At 53.3% G+C, this 19,705-nt stretch overlaps 2 protein-coding genes across 16 annotated transcripts in view; one reads left to right on the top strand and one right to left on the bottom strand.

Annotated features, from left to right (window-relative positions):
- Positions 1–1,280: 1,280 nt before the first annotated feature.
- On the top strand, positions 1,281–12,118 carry PRKAG3 (protein kinase AMP-activated non-catalytic subunit gamma 3). Of its 13 annotated transcripts, none has more exons than XR_011997962.1 (15): positions 1,309–1,451; positions 1,727–1,846; positions 2,461–2,500; positions 2,997–3,152; positions 3,500–3,903; positions 5,037–5,118; positions 5,591–5,649; positions 5,755–5,800; positions 6,237–6,291; positions 6,472–6,598; positions 6,723–6,888; positions 7,958–7,995; positions 8,164–8,310; positions 8,662–8,895; positions 9,447–12,118. XR_011997962.1 is itself a non-coding variant. In XM_072742423.1 (14 exons), the coding sequence occupies exons 4-14, from the start codon at positions 2,999–3,001 to the stop codon at positions 8,776–8,778; spliced, it is 1,395 nt and encodes a 464-aa protein (XP_072598524.1). In that variant the 5' UTR covers positions 1,389–1,451; positions 1,636–1,846; positions 2,461–2,500; positions 2,997–2,998; the 3' UTR covers positions 8,779–12,118. The 13 variants fall into 13 exon arrangements, 4 of the variants coding, with proteins under 4 accessions (XP_072598521.1, XP_072598524.1, XP_025857833.2 ...); XR_011997969.1 differs by having other exon boundaries at positions 1,309–1,440; positions 1,636–1,846; XR_011997963.1 differs by lacking the exon at positions 1,727–1,846 and having other exon boundaries at positions 1,281–1,451.
- Positions 12,119–14,582: 2,464 nt separating this feature from the next.
- The window catches only part of CYP27A1 (cytochrome P450 family 27 subfamily A member 1), a 35,141-nt gene continuing 30,018 nt past the window's right edge, over positions 14,583–19,705 (bottom strand). For all 3 annotated transcript variants that reach the window (XM_072742426.1, XM_072742425.1, XM_072742424.1), the window contains 7 exons: positions 16,988–17,187; positions 16,662–16,859; positions 16,320–16,492; positions 15,630–15,796; positions 15,405–15,486; positions 15,112–15,324; positions 14,583–14,956 (listed from right to left, as the gene is read on the bottom strand). In XM_072742426.1, coding sequence (XP_072598527.1) covers positions 14,837–14,956; positions 15,112–15,324; positions 15,405–15,486; positions 15,630–15,796; positions 16,320–16,492; positions 16,662–16,859; positions 16,988–17,187 — 1,153 coding nt within the window. In that variant the 3' untranslated portion in view covers positions 14,583–14,836. The remainder of the gene's footprint in view (positions 14,957–15,111; positions 15,325–15,404; positions 15,487–15,629; positions 15,797–16,319; positions 16,493–16,661; positions 16,860–16,987; positions 17,188–19,705) is intronic.

Below are 19,705 nucleotides of genomic sequence, written 5' to 3' on the forward strand. Positions count from 1 at the left end.
CTTTGAAGGCCTAACCTGGAAGTTGCTCACATCCCTTCTACTCACCTCACTTTGGCAAAAATTCATCACAAGGCCTCGTTTTTTAAAACTTATCACTTTATTCTTTTAGATTTGATTTATTTATTCATTAGAGACATAGGCAGAGGGAGAAGCAAGCTCTCTGCAGGGAGCCCAATACAAGACTCGATCCCAGGACCCCGGGATCACACCCTGAGCCAAAGGCAGATGCTCAAACCACTGAGCCACCTGGCCGCCCCACAAGGTGTCATTTAGCTTCAAGGAAGATTGGGAATCTGAGTCTTTATTAAGGGCAGCCACTCCAGCTAACATTCAAGTAATTCTCCTACTAAAAGAAGAAGAGAAAAATAGATATTGGGAGGCAACTGGCAATCTGCCACAGAATGTTTTTATCCTCATTTTACATTGGTAGAAACAGGCTCAGAGAATACAAGCAATGCTTTTAAAGGTCTTATGGCAAACAAACGGCAGAACATGAATTTTAATCAGGTCCATCTGACCGTAAAACAGGGTTTCTGTCACATCCATCCAACACACTTTGGTCATCAAGGTGGCCACTGTTTCCTTGGAGATAGAGGACGTTCACACATGCATAGTCATCTAAATGCCAACTCTGTGTACCTTGAGCCTGCACTAGGAGACTAGTGCAGTGGGAGTGATGCTATTGGGGAAGGCTTTCTTAGAGAAGAACCCCTCCCACTGGCCCTGGAGGTAGAACAAGCCCCAGGGCGAGGGGAGAATGGAGTATCACAGGAGAAGGCAATGGTGTCAACTGTTCTCTATCTGGCTCGGTTGTGAAGAGGCTTTCTAGGTCCATCTCATAGCGGATGGGCCTGTCCAAGGATGGTCCACTTGACGCTTCCACCACCCAAGGCGTCCCATTGGCTGTGCCTTGGACATTCCGCCATCTGGGACGAGACCGGAGCAGGCCACAGGGATCCTGCAGGAGAGCTGCACCCACCCCCGGTGCTACTCAAGACACACACGGGGAAGGGCCAAGTCCCTGATCTGTTCTCCTCCTCCTCCCTGTAGGCAGTACAGGGGCCTTGCGAGGTGATGAGAAATATGTTCCGTACATTCAGCAAGAAATCCAGTAATTCATTACTGAGTGTCCACTCCAGGGTCAGAGACTGGGATGGGAGAGGCTGGAAGGAGGAGGGGGGGTGCAGAGAGAGGGGAGCTAGAGCAGCTGGGTCAGCATTCCCGATTTGGATACTGACTCAGGCCCCAGGAATGCCAAGGAAGGGGGGTGGGCAGCCACCAGAGCTGGGCTGGGATCCTGTTGGCATCAGGATATGTAGGAACAGCACGCAGAGAGGATGTTGGGACCGGGGCTCCCACACCCTGGGACCCACCTCCAGATCACTGGTAGAAACAGATGGCTCTCATCCTGGGCCCTCAAGACCACCACACACCTTCATGGTGAGTTCATGGTGAGTCTCCTAGCTCCCCACCTTCCTAGCTCATCCCACCCCAACTTCCAGCAGAGGAAGGGATGGGCTCCTGGGATTTGAATGGGGACATCTGGACACACAGTGGCCGTTTTTCTGGGACCACCCACAAACCCCTCAGCCCCTAGCCTCCCAGCTGGCTCCCACTTGCGCCCTCTGACTCCAGCACCACCTACGACTGAAGTTTGTACAAGGAAGAAAGTTAAGCTCAACTCGCCTCCATTTCCCCTCCTTTGGCACCTGATGAAGATGAGCAGGAGCCCAGGACTCCGAAAGCCCACCTCCCACCGGTGCCCCTACAGTGCTCCAAGCCACCTCCCCCATGGCAAAGCCCTTCAAGCTTGTCCTTGAAGACCCAGGAGGGAGCCCAAGGCCAGGTCTCAAGATTCCAGGCGCGCCCCTTCCCTCCCCACCCTGCCCCAGGCTCTGGGTGGGAGCAGCCGAGCCTGCAGAGCCCTCCCTCCCGCTGCCTGACACCCAATCAGAGAGAAACTGATCCGGGGAGGGCAGGGTGCCAAGGGCCGGGCCCAGAATAGTGCCACCCGGCCAGTGTTGCGCACTTGCTCTCTGTTGGTCCGGGTTGGCCGCATGGAGCACACACTGCGCTGGGTATAGGGGTCCCCGGGGACGGGAGCTGGGGCAGCCGAGGCCAGGGGATTGCGAGCACAGCACACTGTGTGAATGTGTGTGAGTGTGTGTGTGCATGTGCGGCCTGGATCTTCTGTGTGTGTGTGTGTGTGTGTGTGTGTGTGTGTGAGCATGTGGGTGTCTGTGTGTATGTGTATTCTTCGTGTAAGCAACCTATGTGGTCCTGTGTGTGTCTGGGAATGGTTGGATGTGTGTTTTCCTGAGTGTATAAGTGTTTGTGTAAGGGGGGGTGCTTACGGGGGTGGGTGCATGCACACGCAGGCCTGCTGGGGAGAGGACCTACCTGTGGTTCGGGAAGGTAGGGCACTTCCCCCACCCCTCCAGACCATTCTCCTCCCCACAGAACCCATCCTGGAGCAGCCTGGAGGGACCTGAGCATCAAGGTAAGTGCAGCTGCCTCCTCCTCAGGGCCCAGCCTCTTCTCCCACTTCCTTTGTCCCCCCTCTTTGGGACCCTCATCTCCTCGGCTCTGATAGCCCATCTTTTGTCTCTCTCTCTCTCCTTTTCCTTTTTTTGCTCCTGTGTCTTTTCCTTTTCCCTTCATCACTCTTTTCTATCAGAAGAAGTTGTGGGGGGGCGGTGAGGGGAAGGTGGCGGGGAGGGATGTAGAGTCTGAAGACTCTGACCCTGGTTCTGACTTTATCACTTACTCACTGTGTGAATTGTGGCAAACTGCTTAACATCTCTAATCTCAAGTCTCCCTTTCATAAAATAAGAATGATGATAATGTCTCCCTTATAAGATTGCTAGGAGTGAGAAATATGGAGGAGAAAAACTCTTGGGAAGCTTGCAAATATTAAATGTTATTATTAATGACATTTTCATTGATTTCGTTGTGTTACTCCCTATTAACCAAACAGGCCCCATTCCCCCTTCCAGAGATGAGCTTCCTAGAACAAGGAGAGAGCACTTCATGGCCATCACCAGCCATGACCACTGGCTCAGAAAGAAGCCATGGGAAACAGGGGGCCAAGTCCTCGAGATGGACGAGGCAGGAGGCAGTGAAGGAAGGGGAGCTGCTGGGTCTGGAGGAAGGTGAGGCCAAGGCCACTTCCGGAGAGTTGGGAGCAGGGGCAGTGGGACATCCCAGAGCCTGGGACCCAGGGCTCTGCTCTGATCCCTTCATAGAGATGGACCCAAGCCTCATCTTGTAGCCCCAGTCTGTCCATATGGGAAACGTCAACTGCATGGCAGAGCCAGGGGCCTGGCATGGCCAACTCAGGACAGAGCCACTATCTTGTGTGGTTCTGAGACTCAGCGTTCTCACCTGCAAAATGGGGCCATAGCATCCAGGCTTCCCAAGCCTGCTGTGAGGATGACCCGAGCCAGCAGATGAGAAAGCGCTCTGGAAGATGGACTTATTGTCCTCTCCCCTCCAACAGATCCCCAGGCCAGGCCACCTGCTGAGTGCACCGGGCTGGAGGCCACATTCCCCAAGGCCACACACTTGTCGCAAGCTGCCCCCTTGGCCAGGGAGGGCACCCCACCGACAGAGTGGGACATCTCCCCCCTGAACCATGCAGCCTCAGCCGTAGGCTCCAGTCCAGATGATCTGGAGCTGGATATAGAGTTCCCAGTCACAGCAGACTGGGGGTACGAGCTCGGCCTGGTGGAAGAGAGGCCTACCCTGTGCCCCTCCCCGCGGGCCCTGTTACCCAGGCCGGGCTGGGACGACGAACTGCAGAAGCCGGGGGCCCAAGTCTACATGCACTTCATGCAGGAGCACACCTGCTACGATGCCATGGCAACCAGCTCCAAGCTGGTCATCTTCGACATCACGCTGGAGGTGAGGCCATGGCGCTGCCCCACCTCCATCCTCACGGGGCTGCAGCCACCACTCACACCCTCCAGGACACCCCGCTGGGCACCCTGCAAGTCCCCTTCCAGAACTCCTTCCTAGCACCATGGAGACCAGTGCTGGGGAGGGCTTCTCTCCCTGTCATCCTAGCTCTGCCATTTAGTATCTATAGGATCTTGGGTTAGTCACTATACCCCTCTCATCTCTAAAATAAGGATGGGGGTGCGCCTGGCTAGTTTAGTTGGAAGGGCATGCAACTCTTGATCTTGGGGTCATGAGTTCGAGTCCCACGTTGGGTGGAGAGATTAGTAAAAATTAAGTACATAATGAAAACATTAAAAAAAAAAAAAAGAAAACATTTAAAAAATGGGAACGGAAATGCCTGCTCTAGAAGACTCCTGGGACCATCCAGGATACATGGGAGCACTTTGCAAACCCCAAGTATGCGGAAGACATTGCAGGGTGGCTTAGGCCAGACAGCAGGGAGGTCTCAATAACAGAAAATTAGAATGAGCTCTAGTCTCTGCTCTTCCATTAGGCTAAGCTATGGAATGCCTGATTCCGTGCTTAGCATCGCACAGAGCAGGGCCCTGTTTCCAGAAGCATAGCCTATGAGCCATCCACAGTACACTATTTGATTCTGGTGGTACATGAACAAATATATTTATTTGAGTAGTTCTGCATTTATTTTAACATGCATTAGGAAGACACAACCAGAACAGGTACAAGCAGTATGGATGGTACCACTTAGGATGAGGCCACACGAGTCAGTGTCAAATTTATTTAGAGAAAAGTATTTCAAAGTGTTCTGTAAACAAGCACACCTCTAGAACTGAGGTTAGCAAAAGCTCTACTGTGCCTGACTGTACACCTACGACTTTCGAGTGGAAACGCTGCCCACAGGTGGCTGCCGGTGAAGGGGTCACCGCAGTGCCTCTGGCCACCAGCAGCATCACCTCTAAGCCAGGGTGCCTGACCAGGATGGTGTCTAGGGTCGGCCGTGGCCTGGGAAAGGCAGTCAAGCTCTCGTAAAGGAGAAGGCCCCGCGGAAGGGCCCTGGTGGGGACAGGGTACCCCCGGGGGGCAGTGGGAGACTCACCCCTCACCTCTCTGGCCCTCAGATCAAGAAGGCCTTCTTTGCGCTCGTGGCCAACGGCATCCGGGCGGCACCCCTGTGGGACAGCAAGAAGCAGAGCTTCGTGGGTGAGCCGGGGCTGGGAGGCAGAGGTGGTCGGGAAGGGAAAGAGGGGAGCTTTCGAGGGGATTCTGAGGCCCAGCTGTGACCCACCGAGGGCTCGCACAGACCCTCGGGCTGAGCCGCGCTGGGGCCTGGCCCCGGGACCGTGTGACCCCGTGGCGCCGGGTGGGAGACAGTGGGTGTGACCAGCTGACCCCTCCAGCTCTGCTCCCCCGGGTCCTGTGTCCTAGGTGCTAGATAGGAAGAGAGGGAGCGAGAGAAAGAAATTAGGAGACCGGAAGGTGGGCGGGGAGGGATTGCAGGGGAAGCGTAAAAGGGGTGACCCCATTTCTCAGGCATGGGAGGGGCTGCCCTGCTCCCCTCTTTCCACGGTTCCCACAGCTGTCTCAGTCCTCGGCCTCTGGCAGAGCGGGAAGGGGGTCTGACCCTTCAACCTGCCTCTCACCACAAGCCCCCCTCCTTCCCCATCCCCCGCAGGGATGCTGACCATCACGGATTTCATTTTGGTGCTGCACCGCTATTACAGGTCCCCGCTGGTGAGGAGTCGGCTGGGGGTCCCGGGGGCTCCCATCTGGGCAAGGGCGGAGGGCAGCTCAGGGAGCCTGGTGCCCAAGGGGCCCATATCTGCCTTCGGTGTCTAGGTTCAGATCTATGAGATTGAACAGCATACGATTGAGACCTGGAGAGGTGAGCTGGTGGAGGGACCTGAAGGGGCTGAGGGTGTGTGGGTGAGCCTGGGACCGAGGACCTGGGACCTGAAGGGGCTGAGGGTGTGTGGGTGAGCCTGGGGCCCCAGGACCTGGGACCTGAAGGGGCTGAGGGTGTGTGGGTGAGCCTGGGGCCGAGGACCTGGGACCTGAAGGGGCTGAGGGTGTGTGGGTGAGCCTGGGGCCCCAGGACCTGGGACCTGAAGGGGCTGAGGGTGTGTGGGTGAGCCTGGGGCCCGAGGATCAGGGACCTGGCAGAGGCTGAGGTGTGTGGGTGAGCCTCAGGCCTGGGGGCCTGGCAGGGGTGGAGATTACCTGGAGGGAGAGGGGGAAGGGCGAGAGGGAGCCCAGGGGCCTGAGGGAGGAAGACAGGCCCAGCAGCCGCCTCCCTGAGCCGGACCCTGGTTTGCCTACAGAGATCTACCTTCAAGGCTGCTTCAAGCCTCTGGTCTCCATTTCTCCCAATAGCAGGTAAGTGTCCCCAGCCACCCAGCGGCGCCTCCCGCCCGAGCAACCCCTTCCACACCTCCCAGGTCTGAACTCAGGGGCTCATCCTACAGGGCTCAGGCAGCCTGGACGCCCTGTCCTCCTTTTGCAGGGGCTGGGGTGGGGGGTGTAGCTCCACTAGGCCCACTGCTCCCGCCTCTGCAGCCTGTTTGAAGCTGTCTACGCCCTTATCAAGAACCGGATCCACCGTCTGCCGGTCCTGGACCCGGTCTCAGGCGCCGTGCTCCACATCCTCACACACAAGCGGCTGCTCAAGTTCCTGCACATCTTCGTGAGCCTGGGCGCAGCCTCGGGGTGCCCTGAGGGGCTGAGAAGTCCTTGGCCCAATGGATTGGGGAGGGAGCGGCTGGGAGCCCTGGGCCCCCCTGATCCCCACCTGTCCCTAACCCACCCAGGGCACCCTGCTGCCCCAGCCCTCCTTCCTCTCTCGCACCATCCAAGATCTGGGCATCGGGACATTCCGGGACTTGGCCGTGGTGCTGGACACAGCGCCCATCCTGACGGCGCTGGACATCTTTGTGGACCGACGCGTGTCTGCACTGCCCGTGGTTAATGAAACTGGTACCTGTGCCAGGCGTGGGGCTGGCTGGGGTGCGGTGGTGGCAGGCAGGGGTCTGTGGGCATCAGTTCAGGACCCAGGGTGGAGTGGGGGCTGCTTTGGGTCTCGGATCCCCTTTTCTTGTTCTGAATAGGGGTTAGAGGGACTACATTTCTTTGGTTGAATCATGGCTATAAACCATTTCAAAGTTAAAACTGCTGTCATCAAGCTAGATATCAAAACATGTTTTATTTTTTATTATGAAAAATTTCAAACGTATGAAAATGATAGGAAAAAATGTAGTGAAATCTACATATCCATTACCTGGATTGACTACTGTTAACATATTTCCATAACCAGTTTTTCTCCCCTTTTTTTTGCTGACATAATTTAAATTACAGAGATCATGTTATTTACCCCTTACCCCTTCAGTCTATGTCTCTTAAAATCAGTATATTTCCTGTATCACCTAACGAAATTCTGAATAATTTATTAATATTATCTAAGATCCGATCCTCATTCTTATTTGCTCACCTTCCCCAAGAGTATCTTTTTCACAGTTGATTTGTACAAACCAGGATCCAATTAAGGTCCATGCTTTGCATTTGCTTCTTTTGTCTGAAGTCTCTTTTAATCTAGAACAGTTCCCCCTTCACTTAATTTTCATGACATTATAATGGGTTGGTTGCCCTATGGAACGTCCCACCTCCAGATTAGTCTCTGCTTTCACAGGTGGCCTCAGCATTGTTCCTCTATTCCCAGGTCTCCATAAACTGGTAATTAGATCTAAAGGCTTGGTCAGGTTCAGGCTGTCCATTTGAGGCGAGGATATTTCAGAGGTGACACTCTGTACTCACATTGCATCATACCAAGAGACATGTCAGGCCGTCGTCTCCTTGTGTGTGACTCTGTGTGATCTGTGGGTTCAGGTGGTGGCAACCTGGTGCCTCATTTTAAAGCCGGTAGCCCGGGGAGGGATGGGGGGATGCCCAGTAGATCATTCTGAAAGCCCGCCCCATCTTGCACAGCATCGTGGCTCTGATGTGAACCTTTTCCCTTTCTCTCTCGCCACCCCCACCCCTACCCCCGCAGGACAGGTCGTGGGCCTCTATTCTCGCTTTGATGTGATTGTAAGTGTCTGCGGGAGTGGGGAACTGCCGGGAGGCTGTGGGTGTAAGAATCGGTGGAGGGGCTTCTGTGGACCAGAAGGACCTTTAGGGATGTGTAGTGGGCAGTGTCTGTGGGTCTGGAGCTTGGCTAAGGGGGTGACTAATAAGGCCCTTCCCTCCCTGCCCCAGCACCTGGCTGCCCAGCAAACCTACAACCACCTAGACATTAGTGTGGGAGAAGCACTGAAGCAGAGGACACTGTGCCTGGAGGGAGTCCTCTCCTGCCAGCCTCACGAGAGCCTGGGGGAAGTCATCGACCGGATTGCCCGGGAACAGGTACCTCCTGCCTCCTCGTGCGCACCCCCAATACATATGGCCCCGACCTCATGAGCAGCTGCAGCTGTCCCTATACACCCGGCACCTGCCCTCTCCTCCCATTTCATGGCCGTTTCCAGCTCTCGGTGTCCACCCTGGTCTGTAGCTGCTCCTGCCCCTGGGACCCTTGTGCTAAGGGCCACAGACAGCTGATCACCCAGAGTGGCCAGAGCCACCCCTAACTGGTCTCTAGGGGACACTCTCTTGCTCCCCTGTTATGTTCTGTTGTTGCCCCTGATTCTTGGTGCCAACCTTGCTGGCTGCCATAGCTGCAGAGCTCCGACCCCTCACGGACCCTCTGCGGACCCACAGGTACACCGGCTGGTGCTAGTGGATGAGACTCAGCATCTCCTGGGTGTGGTGTCACTCTCCGACATCCTTCAGGCCCTGGTGCTCAGCCCTGCTGGCATCGACGCCCTCGGTGCCTGAGAATATCTGAGTCCTCCCTCCCAGGCCACGTCTCACACGCCGAAGCCAATGATGGGAACCAGGGGACTGGGCCTTCATCCTCCCCCACCCCCATTTGCTGGTTTGGCTCTGGTTCAGGTAGGCTCTGCCCGGGGCCATCGGCCTCAGCACCAGTCCATAGATCTTTCTGGGCTCGCGGATCTCAGACCAGGGCACCCCGAGGACAGAAGTGGCCCAGTTTATTGCTGAACAGCCCGATGTAAACCACAAGTGTCAGGACTCACCGCTTTGTCCCAGTGTCAGCTGAAGTCGTGGGGGTCTTCCTAAGAGGGCCTGGGGTGAAGGCAAGGGCAGTGATGTGCTTTCAGGTCCTCTGGGGAGACTGACCTGCCCTCTCACAATCATTACCCTCCTGCTCGGAATTCCACTGGAAGGAAGCAAGTTACTAAACCTTTGTTGAATGGAATGTCCATGCTCAGTAAGAACTTCAGCCCAAAGGAGGGAGCTTCTCTCTTAATGACTCGTCTCAGTAAAGTTGACATGATCTCAGACTCTTTGCCGGCAGCATGCTTGCTAGGGGCTCGCGCAGGTTCCACCTGCTTGGCACTGGATGGCGGGACAAGGGTCCTCGATTGGAAGGGCAACCTCCCCCCCATGTAGTCACTGTCTTCCCTTCTCTTTTCCCACAGGCTTCTCCAGCCCTCCCTAATTGCCCCTGCCCTGCCTATACTCCCAGGAGCCCTCAGGAATGCCCAGTGCACCATGGGATGATGAAACTAACAGCTGAGTCAAGCCTGGAGGTCTCTGAACCAGAGGCACTGGGACTATTACCCCAGGGCCAGCTGCTCCATGCCCACCCACGCCAAACCTTCCCTCCACCTGGGGTATGGTTGGCCCCAGGGGGGCAGCAAGCCCTCAGCTGCTGGGGTTGGTCCTCAGCTTCTGGACTACCTGGGAGTCCCAGCTGTTCCTTTGCAACCACCGAGATGGTTCCCCACAACCGTGCCACTGCCCTCCTCCTCCTCCCAGCATTGTCATTTCAGGGCTGCTGGCGGTCGCCACGGAGCAGTAGATTCGTGTAGAGCCTGTCGAGTGGGGTCCTCCCTCCCGTTCTCATCCTGAGCACCAGCCAACCAGGTTCTCAGTTTCCCCGGTGACTGCTGGGTTTGGATCACTGAGGGTGAACCGAGGAGAAAACAAAAACAACAACCCATGACCTTAAATTATAGAAATGTCACTCAGAAAATGCTAGCCATTTGGCCCGAACTTGTGGCAAGCCCCCTGTGCTTTCTGAATTCAAAGACACGAGGGAAAATCTGTGATCGACAAACACTACAACTGGCATTTCTTTCGTGCATAGAGTGTTCATTCGCTGAAATTTCTTTTTTCACCTTTTATTTTATAACAAAACCCTAAAGAAGACGTGAATTAATTACATAGTAAATACAGCTCAGTCCACAAACTCTAATATGCAAGAAAATAACTTTATTTTTCTAACACTGAATGGAATTTGTATTATGAACCCCATTTTCGCCAGATGGTAGAAATTAATTGCAGTCAATTTGGGGTGCATCCCTCACCTTTTCCTGGGGTTAAATTCGGTGAGGGGGGAAAGCATTAAATAGTGTAAGACTGTATTCCTCAGTCATCAACATCCATGCATGCCAGCACCTGCTAAAACCTTCCCATTCCTATCTGGTTGTCACCGGGTTGGTCACTGTTGGGCCTGGCACCTGCTAGGTGCTCCCTCACTCCCTACCACGGAGCCTCCTTGAGCCTGCCTGCTCCTGGGGCATGAGGACATTCTAGCTCCTAGACCTGGACCCGTCTGCACTTCAGAAAGCTCTGCGGGGCACTCGCAAGCCCATCTGCTCAGACGGACAGCAGGTGGTCTGCTGTACTCTGCATTTTGCTGGGGTTTTTTTTCAGGCTCTATCCTGGAAACATGGGGCTCAGGGCTCTTCCACCCTAGTCATCTCCAAAGTTTCCTGGGATATTTGTCACATCCCCTCGTCCCTTCAGACACAGCTCCCATCCCAGGGACCCTAGAAATGTCCACAGTTTCTTTGCTTCCCCAGCCCCCATCAATCTATGGCATCTTTAGCAGTGGGGCCTTTTGTCTAACCCAGCATGCATCTTCCAAACCCACTCTATGTGTCTTGCGTTCTTGTCACCTATCTTGAGGGGCCAGGCTTTTGAAATTCCAAACCCAAGACCAGGTTTTTGCTATATCATCCCTCCCCTGTGGCAATGGACACTGCAGCTCTGCTGTCCAGTGGGAAGAGGATAGGTTAATATTTCTAAAATATGATCCCACCTCATTTAGCTCACAGAGCAACAGAGTGGAGACACTTGTACTTGATGAGTCAGGCAGCAAAGAAAGGCCTTTCCCATAGACACCCAGCCTCTGTTTCTGACTTTGCCATAACCCTTGGGTTGGTGCTGGCTCTGCTCTGGGTCTGGGAAGACCCCGGGCCTTGGGCTCAAGTGGGAGGATGGGATGGGGGTGCTTCTCTGGGCCCATCGCAAGTGACAGTGTCCTTGGGGAGCCTGGGGCAGTCTGTCTCAGGCTGCAGCCAACTATGGAGAAAGTGTAGCAGGTCAGTCTTTGAGGTGATGCCCCACATTGCTCTGTATGAGCAGACCTTCTGATGTCACAGTGTAGGCATGAGGTGGAAAGGACAGCCCGAGGAGGTCACTCTTCCCCCCACCCCCGTTCTGCTCCCCTTGAGAGTAGATAGGTCTCCAATCTCCTGGGCCCACCATGCTGAGAACCCAGCAGTTCCCCCATGAGCCTTTCTGTGAGGGACCATGCCAGCCCCCTGCCTCAGATGCCCTGCTCAGATCACAGCCCAGCCTTCAGTTCCCGACAGTCCACCAGCATCAAGGCTGCAAGAACAGAGGCAAAGGGTTGCCATGGGGACTACTCCTGCCCTGACTCTGAATAAAAATGTGAAACCCATCTTGCTGGTCCCTCTGTTCATACCTGTGAACCTGGGGCTGGCCAAATTTTCCAGCCATTGTTGGCCAAACCCCTGACTCCTGCCCAGACCTCCGAGGTCTCTACAAGGGGGCCTCCAGGCTGGACTCCCATCCACTTCTCAGCCAACCTCATCTCTTCTCTCACACCATCTCAACAGCTGTCAATCCGGGCTGTGCAACAGGATCCCCTGGGGAGCTTTATCAGATGGACCTTCCAGGGCCCATTCCTATTGATGCTAATATCCTGACTTGGGGGTGGGACTTGGGCAAATGCATTTATTTTCTGTAGACACTGGAGACTTATTGTGCGTAACACGTGATGAACACGATGAGCACGATGGCTCGCTGGCTGAGCAATAAAGATGCTTCATTTGCATAATTGGGAAAATCATTTGTCACATAATGGCATCTATATTATTTGTCATGACTACGATCTACAGGAAGAGCTGGCTAAGAGCAGGGACACAATATAGAAGAGACACGATCTGCTGGCATTCTCGCTAGTCTTCCAAACAGCCACAAATACAGAAGAATTCAGTACAATGTCACGTGCGTCCATCCCATGATGACAGTTGTCAGAATTTTTATTTGACATGCATCTTAAAACTGGGATCCTAAGTAATGAGTTGGAGCTGAACTAATAGCGAGCTAAGCTACATCCAGAGCTAAAACATCTACAGGACATGAGCGTTGTAGACAGCCGCAAAACATGGAGTACTCCATCTATTTTTATTGCTGGGAGTGCTGCATAAATGCTAAGAAGACAAGCTGATTTCTTAAAGTCTAACCCCAAAATCTGGATCCTAATTTGGCCAACAAGTGCAAATTAGCTGCAATGAGAGTAATGAGGTACATACATCCTTTTCAGTCAAAGGGTACCTGCTGTGCTGAGTTAATGTCTACATCTGCAATTATGCAGAGTCAGGTCAGGGTGGACAATGAAGGAGCCTCACTTTGACATAGCTTCCCTGTGACTCCTGTGGGCAGTCCAGGGTCCCTGAGGCCACAGACCCCTGCTGGTCTAAAGGAGCAGCCCACTGGGAAGGCAGATGTAGCCCTGGTTGACTTTGTGACAGAAATCTGGCGCCCTCTGAGCCCGCCCCATTCTCTGCAGGTATAAGGAGCTCTCACAGGTGAAGCCCCGCACTGATGGGGTGGAGAGCTATGCCCTTGTCATCAGGAATTCCTCCCATGTCTCTCCAGATTTCTGTACTCGGTATGGAAAGCTTTGCATCCTCCCCTCTTCTTCCTTCCCCTGCCTCCTATTCCAGCCTTTTCTCAACCCACAAACATTGATCTGTGGCCTCCTAGGTGTTAGACACAGCGTTGGGCACTGGGATCCAAGCTGAAAGGAGCTTGATTTGTGCCCCTCCAGGGGGTGCTCAACTGGTTGGGGATGCAGTTGGGTCTCTGACAAAGGTGAACCAGCTGAGCACTCAGTTCTGTAAGGTTGTGGGGTGGGGGGAGGCAGAGGAGAGCACACAGGAAGTGCTTGTGCTCCCTGACAGCTCAGGGGAGGCTTTTCAAAGGCAGTGACCTTTGAGCTGAGCCCTAAGGAAGAGCAAGTTCTCTGGGACAGGACACAGGACGACATCACAGTTGGTGGAGATGTTCCAAGGAGAGGGGACATTGAGAACAAAGCATTGAGGCCGGAAAGAGCATAATGTGCTCAGGACAGTACAAGGAATTGGGGTTCGGCTGTGGAAAGGGTGCCTGGGCAGGGAGTGGGGATGGAGGGCAGGGTGCCAGAGTCTTCCAAGCCATAGTAGGGACTTAGGACTTTGCTTCGGGGATGAGGGGAGCCACCGGAGGATTTTTATTATTTATGTATTCATTCATTCATGAGAGAGACAGAGAGAGGTGCAGAGACACAGACAGAGGGAGAAATGGGCTCCCTGTGGGGACCCCGACTCGGGACTCGATCCCAGGACCCTGGGATTACACCATGAGCTGAAGACAGAGGCTCAACCACTGAGCCACCCACGGGTCCCTCCACCAAAGGATTTTAATAAGGGCAATGACATGATTTATTTTATTTTATTTTTTAGTTTTCTATGACCCAGCAGAAATGTACCAGAGTCCCAGTGGGGCTGGGACTCGGTGAGGCTGGGACTGACCGCCTTCTCAGACCTGTGGTACCCTCGGTCTCCCTGCCAGCCCGTTTTCCTTCTGTTGCCTTCCTCTACTAAAGAGGCTAGAAAGCTAAAAACGGTAGTCCCCAAACTCTGTTGCAGCTCTACTTCCAGGTGGCCCTGGGTTCCACCTCTGGGAGGTGTACAGAAGGTGGTCAGTCACAGGGCAGAGGCCACGCTTCTGCTGCTCCCACTGTCGCCGTTGGGGGGGACAGTCGTGGGCCAGGATGGGGGCAGGGAGGATACTTTTTTTTTCCTACTGGCAGCACTGACCCCACCCAGGAGACACAGAGGCTCCCTCGGGCCAGCAGCTGTCGTGATACTTCCCAGCACTCATGCTCCTGAGGGTGCCAATCGGGTGCCAATCTGGGCTGATCAGTGCCTCCCGGACCCAGTCCTGTAGATCCAGCCGGGAGCCCCTCCATCCATTTTTGCAGCACTTCACTGCCTCTGTCAGAGCACTTCCTGTCCCCAGATGGGTGTCCCTCTAGGTGTCCGGAGGGTGGTTCTGCAGGTCCTGCTCGGCCGGCTTCAGCCAGCACGGGGTGGTGAGGCCTCGGCCTCTGTGTGGTGCAGGAAAGCACAGGCCTTCTCACTTTCCGTGGAGGGAGAGGGTTCCGCCTCCCACAAGATCCCTAAGAGGGGAGAGGCTGTTCCCCAAACACAGCAAGGGCTTCGGATGCTGGGTCATCACAAAGAATGACACAGGTCTCCAATTATCCACAAGAGTCCCTTTATTCTGTATTTTTTCCAAGGATAGCAATGTGGCACAGGGGTGGCCTCCTATCTGAGACGGAGACATTGGAAATGATCAAAGTGGCAAAAGCTCAGGGTCCTATAGAAAGTGCTCTGGGTTTCTTCCATCTCCGGGGTCTGGCAGCCACCTTCTCCCCCTTCCCGTCTGAGACAGGAATGACTGCGCCAGGGAGAGAGAAGGGGGCGGCTCCCAGGAGGCCGGGCCCAGCTCAGCACTGTCTCGGCTGGAAATGCAGGCTCACCTTCTTATTGGGAACCAGGACGATGCGGGCCAAGCTCTTCACCTCCCCTGTCTCAGGGGCCAGGACCACCTGGTACTGCTGGATCAGCTGGGGGGCAAACACATGTTCGACTTAGAACCTGTGATCCCTACCCACTGCCCTCCCTCCTAGGCTCCCTCCCTGCCCGCCCTCCCGCTCCTCCCCACACTCTGCACCTGCCCTCCTGGCCCCTCACAGCGCCTCCCCCCCCCCCCCCCACTCACCCTTGACAGCAGCAGCTGCATCTCCAGCTCTGCAATCCTGCGGCCCAGGCAGGCCCGGACCCCGTAGCCAAAGGGCACGGAGCCAAATGCATGATGGACCCCAGGGGCAGCAAGCTGGCTCTTCCTGAGCCAGCGGTAAGGCTGGAAGCTCTCTGGCTCAGGGAAGATGTCCGGGTCACGGGACACCACATAGTGACAAAACACAAACTGGGTCTGCAGAGCAAGAACGGGCGGCACATGAGTTTAGGGCTACAGGGCGCCCCTGGGAACCCCAGCTCTTCAGCCCCACTCACGTTCTTGGGGAAGAGGAAGCCATTGACTTCAATCTCCTTTTCTGTGATGACCCGGGAGTTTATGGGGACAACAGGGTAGAGGCTGCAGGGAAAAGAAAGTGCAGGTTTGCCTCTGGTCCCCCAGGTCCTTCCTCCCATCCCACCCCTGGCCCTAGCTCCAGCCCACCGGCCTCTACTTCCGACTCTTGTCCCTGAGAACCCTGACCCCTGGGAACCACAACCTACCGCAGGGTCTCCTTAAGAACAGCTTTGAGCAGGGGCATGTGGGCAAAGTCCTTCTGCTGGGGCACCTGCCCAGGGGGCACCACACCCACCACTTCCTTATGCAAAGCAGCCTGGATCTCTGGGTTCTTGGAAAGATGGTACAGGGCCCATGTCATTGTGTTGGATGTCTGGGAGGCGGAGGGAGAGATGAAGTGAGGAGAGATTTCTAGGAAAAGGGCTGGTTAGGTAGTGGGAGGGTGAGCGAATGTGGCAGAGATAGACACGGGGGTGCGTGGGGACTCCACAGCCGGATGAGGACCCACGGGATGGAGAATCGTGCTCTGACAACAAGGACTGGAACGGAGGGAGACCACATGCGACAAAAGGAAAACAGAGTCCAACTAAGAAGGTGCTTGAGGTCAAGCTCTCCCCTTAAATTACACCTTAGAAGGATGCGAGGTGAACCTTTTGGCTGTCCGAGAGAGGCTCTGGGGGGCGATGGGATCCCTCTCACAAAAAGACCACTCCCTGCCCGCCTCTGCGGGGCTCAATGACCCCTCCCCTGTTTTCCTTCTAGCTCTACATCTACGATACAGAAAGAGAAGCAGGTACCTGGAGGGACGAAGGTCAAGCTCAGGTGAGGGTAATGGGGAATTGGTTCAGGATAGGAGCTGGGAGCCCCTGGTCTCCTCGCTGGCCCCCCTCACGCACCGTGTCTACACCAGCCAGGAGCAGCTCAGGCAGGCTGCCCATGGCCTCACGAGTACTGAGCTGTCCTCTGGTCAGCAAGAAGTGCAGGTAGCCAGATATCTCGACTTCATCTGGCCCCTTTGTCTGAAGCTGGGTCTCTATCTCCTTGAGTTTCTGATCAATCAGCTTCTTGCCTACAGGGACAGTGGAGAACAAAGGAGGACAAGGTCAAAAGTCACGATCCCCAAAACCAGGAGGCACTGTGACAGCTGGTAGCATGAGGCAGAAGGTCCTGATGGACCGACCTCGGAACCCCTCCCCGTCCCCCCGCCCCACCGCCACTTCCTTCCCTGGCTTCCTCACCAAAAGAGAAGATGGTGTTCCAGCCATCCAGGTAGCGCTTCCAGAAAGGCAGTAGGGGCCGGGTCCACTTGGGGAGGAAGGTGACATAGACTGAATTCTGGAACATGAGCCCGACAGATCTGACGAAGGCCACTGTGTCCTGGGGGATGGGGCGCTCCAGGCAGCCAATACGTTTCTCAAACAGGATGTAGCAAATAGCTGGCAGTGCACAGGTGCCGTCACAGGAGGCAGTGTCACGACGCCCAGAATCCAGGGGGCTGGAGGGGTGGGGGGCACAGCCTGCCTCTGACCCAGGCCCACCCCAGCCCCTCTCCCAACAAGGGTACCTTCCAAGGCAAAGTAGTAGAATTGGTGAGCCATGTCGGACACTTGGTTCCCCGAGGGGCTCTCTGCCAACAGCTGGCGCAGGTGGGCCATGAAGTCGTCGACCACCTCATTCAAAGCATCAGTGTAGAGCGCAGCCTCACTTGGCTTCAGCATCCGCTGGTTCAGAGCGTGGCGCAGCTGGTACCAGTGGTGTCCTTCGCTGTGGAGAGTGGAGGAACCGCGCTCTTGTGAGTGGCTGATGGCAGTTGCATTAGATGGTACCTTCCCCCTGCCCCATGACCCCAAGAGAGCCTAGGAAAATGTCAGACCCCTAGCTTTAGAATTACAGAATCATTGAACTTCAAAGAACAGAATCTTCAAATCACAAAACTTCAGACTCCCGCTGCAGCATCGTGGAAGTGAGTCAAGGTGGGCATTCGGAGCCAGGCTACCCAAGGTCAAAACGCAGGTCTGACAATCACTGGGTGACCTTAGGCAGGTGAAGTGTCTTAACTCCTCTGTGCCTCAGTATTCCCTTTGGTAAAATGGGAATAATAAGCCTGCTGATCTTAGTAGGGTTGTTTGAACAATCCCGGTGCTCAGATCAGAGCCTGGCATGTGGTGAATGCTTAAGGAATGTTGACTATGACTATCTTAGGATGGTACAACCCCAGTATCTTCCTTATGTGAAATGAGGAGGAACTGAAATGGTTCCAGTCCTTCTGTGTGGAGGATGAGGAGTAAAGGAGGAGCAAATTAGGGTTCCTGGGAAGCTGAAATTCTGGACCTTCATGCTCTGCTTTGGCTCAGTGGGCCAAGGGGACGGGGAGACCCACCAAGCTGATGCCCTAGGCCCTCTTGCTACAGTCATCCAGTAAGGGGGTGGGTCCCCATCCTGGTTAGACAGAGATGTTCTGAGGGTGGGAACGTGCTTCCCACAGGGGGGCTTCATGTCCCCACCCACAGCTGTCCCCCAAATCTGTTACCTTTCCTAAGCAAGCTACGCATGGATCAATTTTTTTAAAAGCCAGTCGCAGAGTAATAAGCACAACAGGGCCCAATTTTAGGAAGAAGAAAGGAAACCTTATAGGCCCATATGTATATTCTCATGTTTCCACATAAAGTAGGGAAGAGCACCCACCAAACTGTCAGGAGTACTTAGAAGAATGGGATGGGAGTGGGTGGTAGGGAGACAATATTGTATGATTGGACTTTTTACAATAAGTATTGCTTTTGAATTTTAAAAACCGATAAGGTATTTTAAAAAGAAAGATATTTAAAAGGCTTATAGCAAGAATCAGGATTTTCTTCAAATGTTAGAAAAGTATTTACTTAAATGAACCTCAAACCCCAGGAGTTTTCTTTATTATGTTGGCAAAAGTTGCAAAAAGGTCAACTAAAAGTGCTGCTGAAAAAGAAATGAAAACCAGAATAGACTCATTTATTGGAACTTGAGATTGTGCGTGCTTCTCCAGGAGTAAAAAATTCTCCCAATAGTAGCAATCAGATTTGCAGAACTTGAATGAGACCATTTATGTGTTTGTTAAAATATTTCCTGGGAAAACAATGCTTCATAAAATGAGATTAAAAATATATATATATATGTTAAGACAAAACTTATCATTGGTTAGCAAAATAGCTTTAAAATACATATATATGGTATAATATAATTAGGAAACTAGCTGTAAAGTAGGAAACTACAAATAGATAAATAGGAGTGTACACAATATTCAGCTCCAATTCTAAAATTTGAGCCATCAGCTCAAGTGGTAGCCTGACCTGGCAAAAACCTAAGACCCAAATCCAGCCCTCAGGGCCAGACATCAAATTAAAGAGGTCTGGAAGGACAGATACTCGATTTTCTTCTCCTAACTTTGAATAAAGGCCTCACTCATTGTTGCAGTTCTGAAACTGTCCGCCTGTGAAGGAACCATAAAAAAGAAAAAAAACATGCAATGGGAGAATGAACATTTAGGCATCAAAGATAGACGAAATGCACCTTCCAACCCGTCTGCTTCCTTTTCAAAAGTATTAAGGCATTGAGCTCTTAAATTCCAGAATCAGAGATCGATTCCACCACTCACGAGTGGCAAGTGATGCAAAAACCTCTCTAGGTTTCAGTTTCTTCATCTACAAATGGGGATAATCACAGTATCTACCTCATGGGCTTGTTGTGAGAATTAAATGAAATAATAAATATAAAGAGACTGGCCTGATACTTGGCATATTATAAACACACACTTGGCTATTATCATTGGTGCTGCTATTACAACCATCACCAGGATCAGCTTCAATCCCTTAAGAAATGATGAAAGCATGAGATGCCAAGCAACTAAAGAAAACAAAAGTCCTTCATTATTTTTGAAGTTCTGTTAACATACTACAGCAAAATGAAACCTGTAATAGGTTGAAAGAGGTGATGGCGATTAAAGAGTGCACCTACCCTGCTGAACACTGAGTAATGTATAGAATTGTCCAATCACTATAGTATACATCTGAAACTAATATAACACTATGTTAACTGTACTGGAATGAAAACAAAAAACAATTTTTAAAAAACCCTATAATATACCCAGTTACAACCTATAGCACTGGGATGGTTCATCACCAACGATTCTCAATGATTTACCTCAGTTGGCCTATGTGCACATAACACATTCAGCCCTTCCTCAAATACATCACTGCCAAAATTATTTTGGGTTTAACTTCAAGGCTGCAACCTACATCTGCCCCTGTGT

Source organism: Vulpes vulpes, chromosome 16 (assembly GCF_048418805.1).
Source record: "Vulpes vulpes isolate BD-2025 chromosome 16, VulVul3, whole genome shotgun sequence".
Classification (NCBI taxonomy): domain Eukaryota; kingdom Metazoa; phylum Chordata; class Mammalia; order Carnivora; family Canidae; genus Vulpes; species Vulpes vulpes.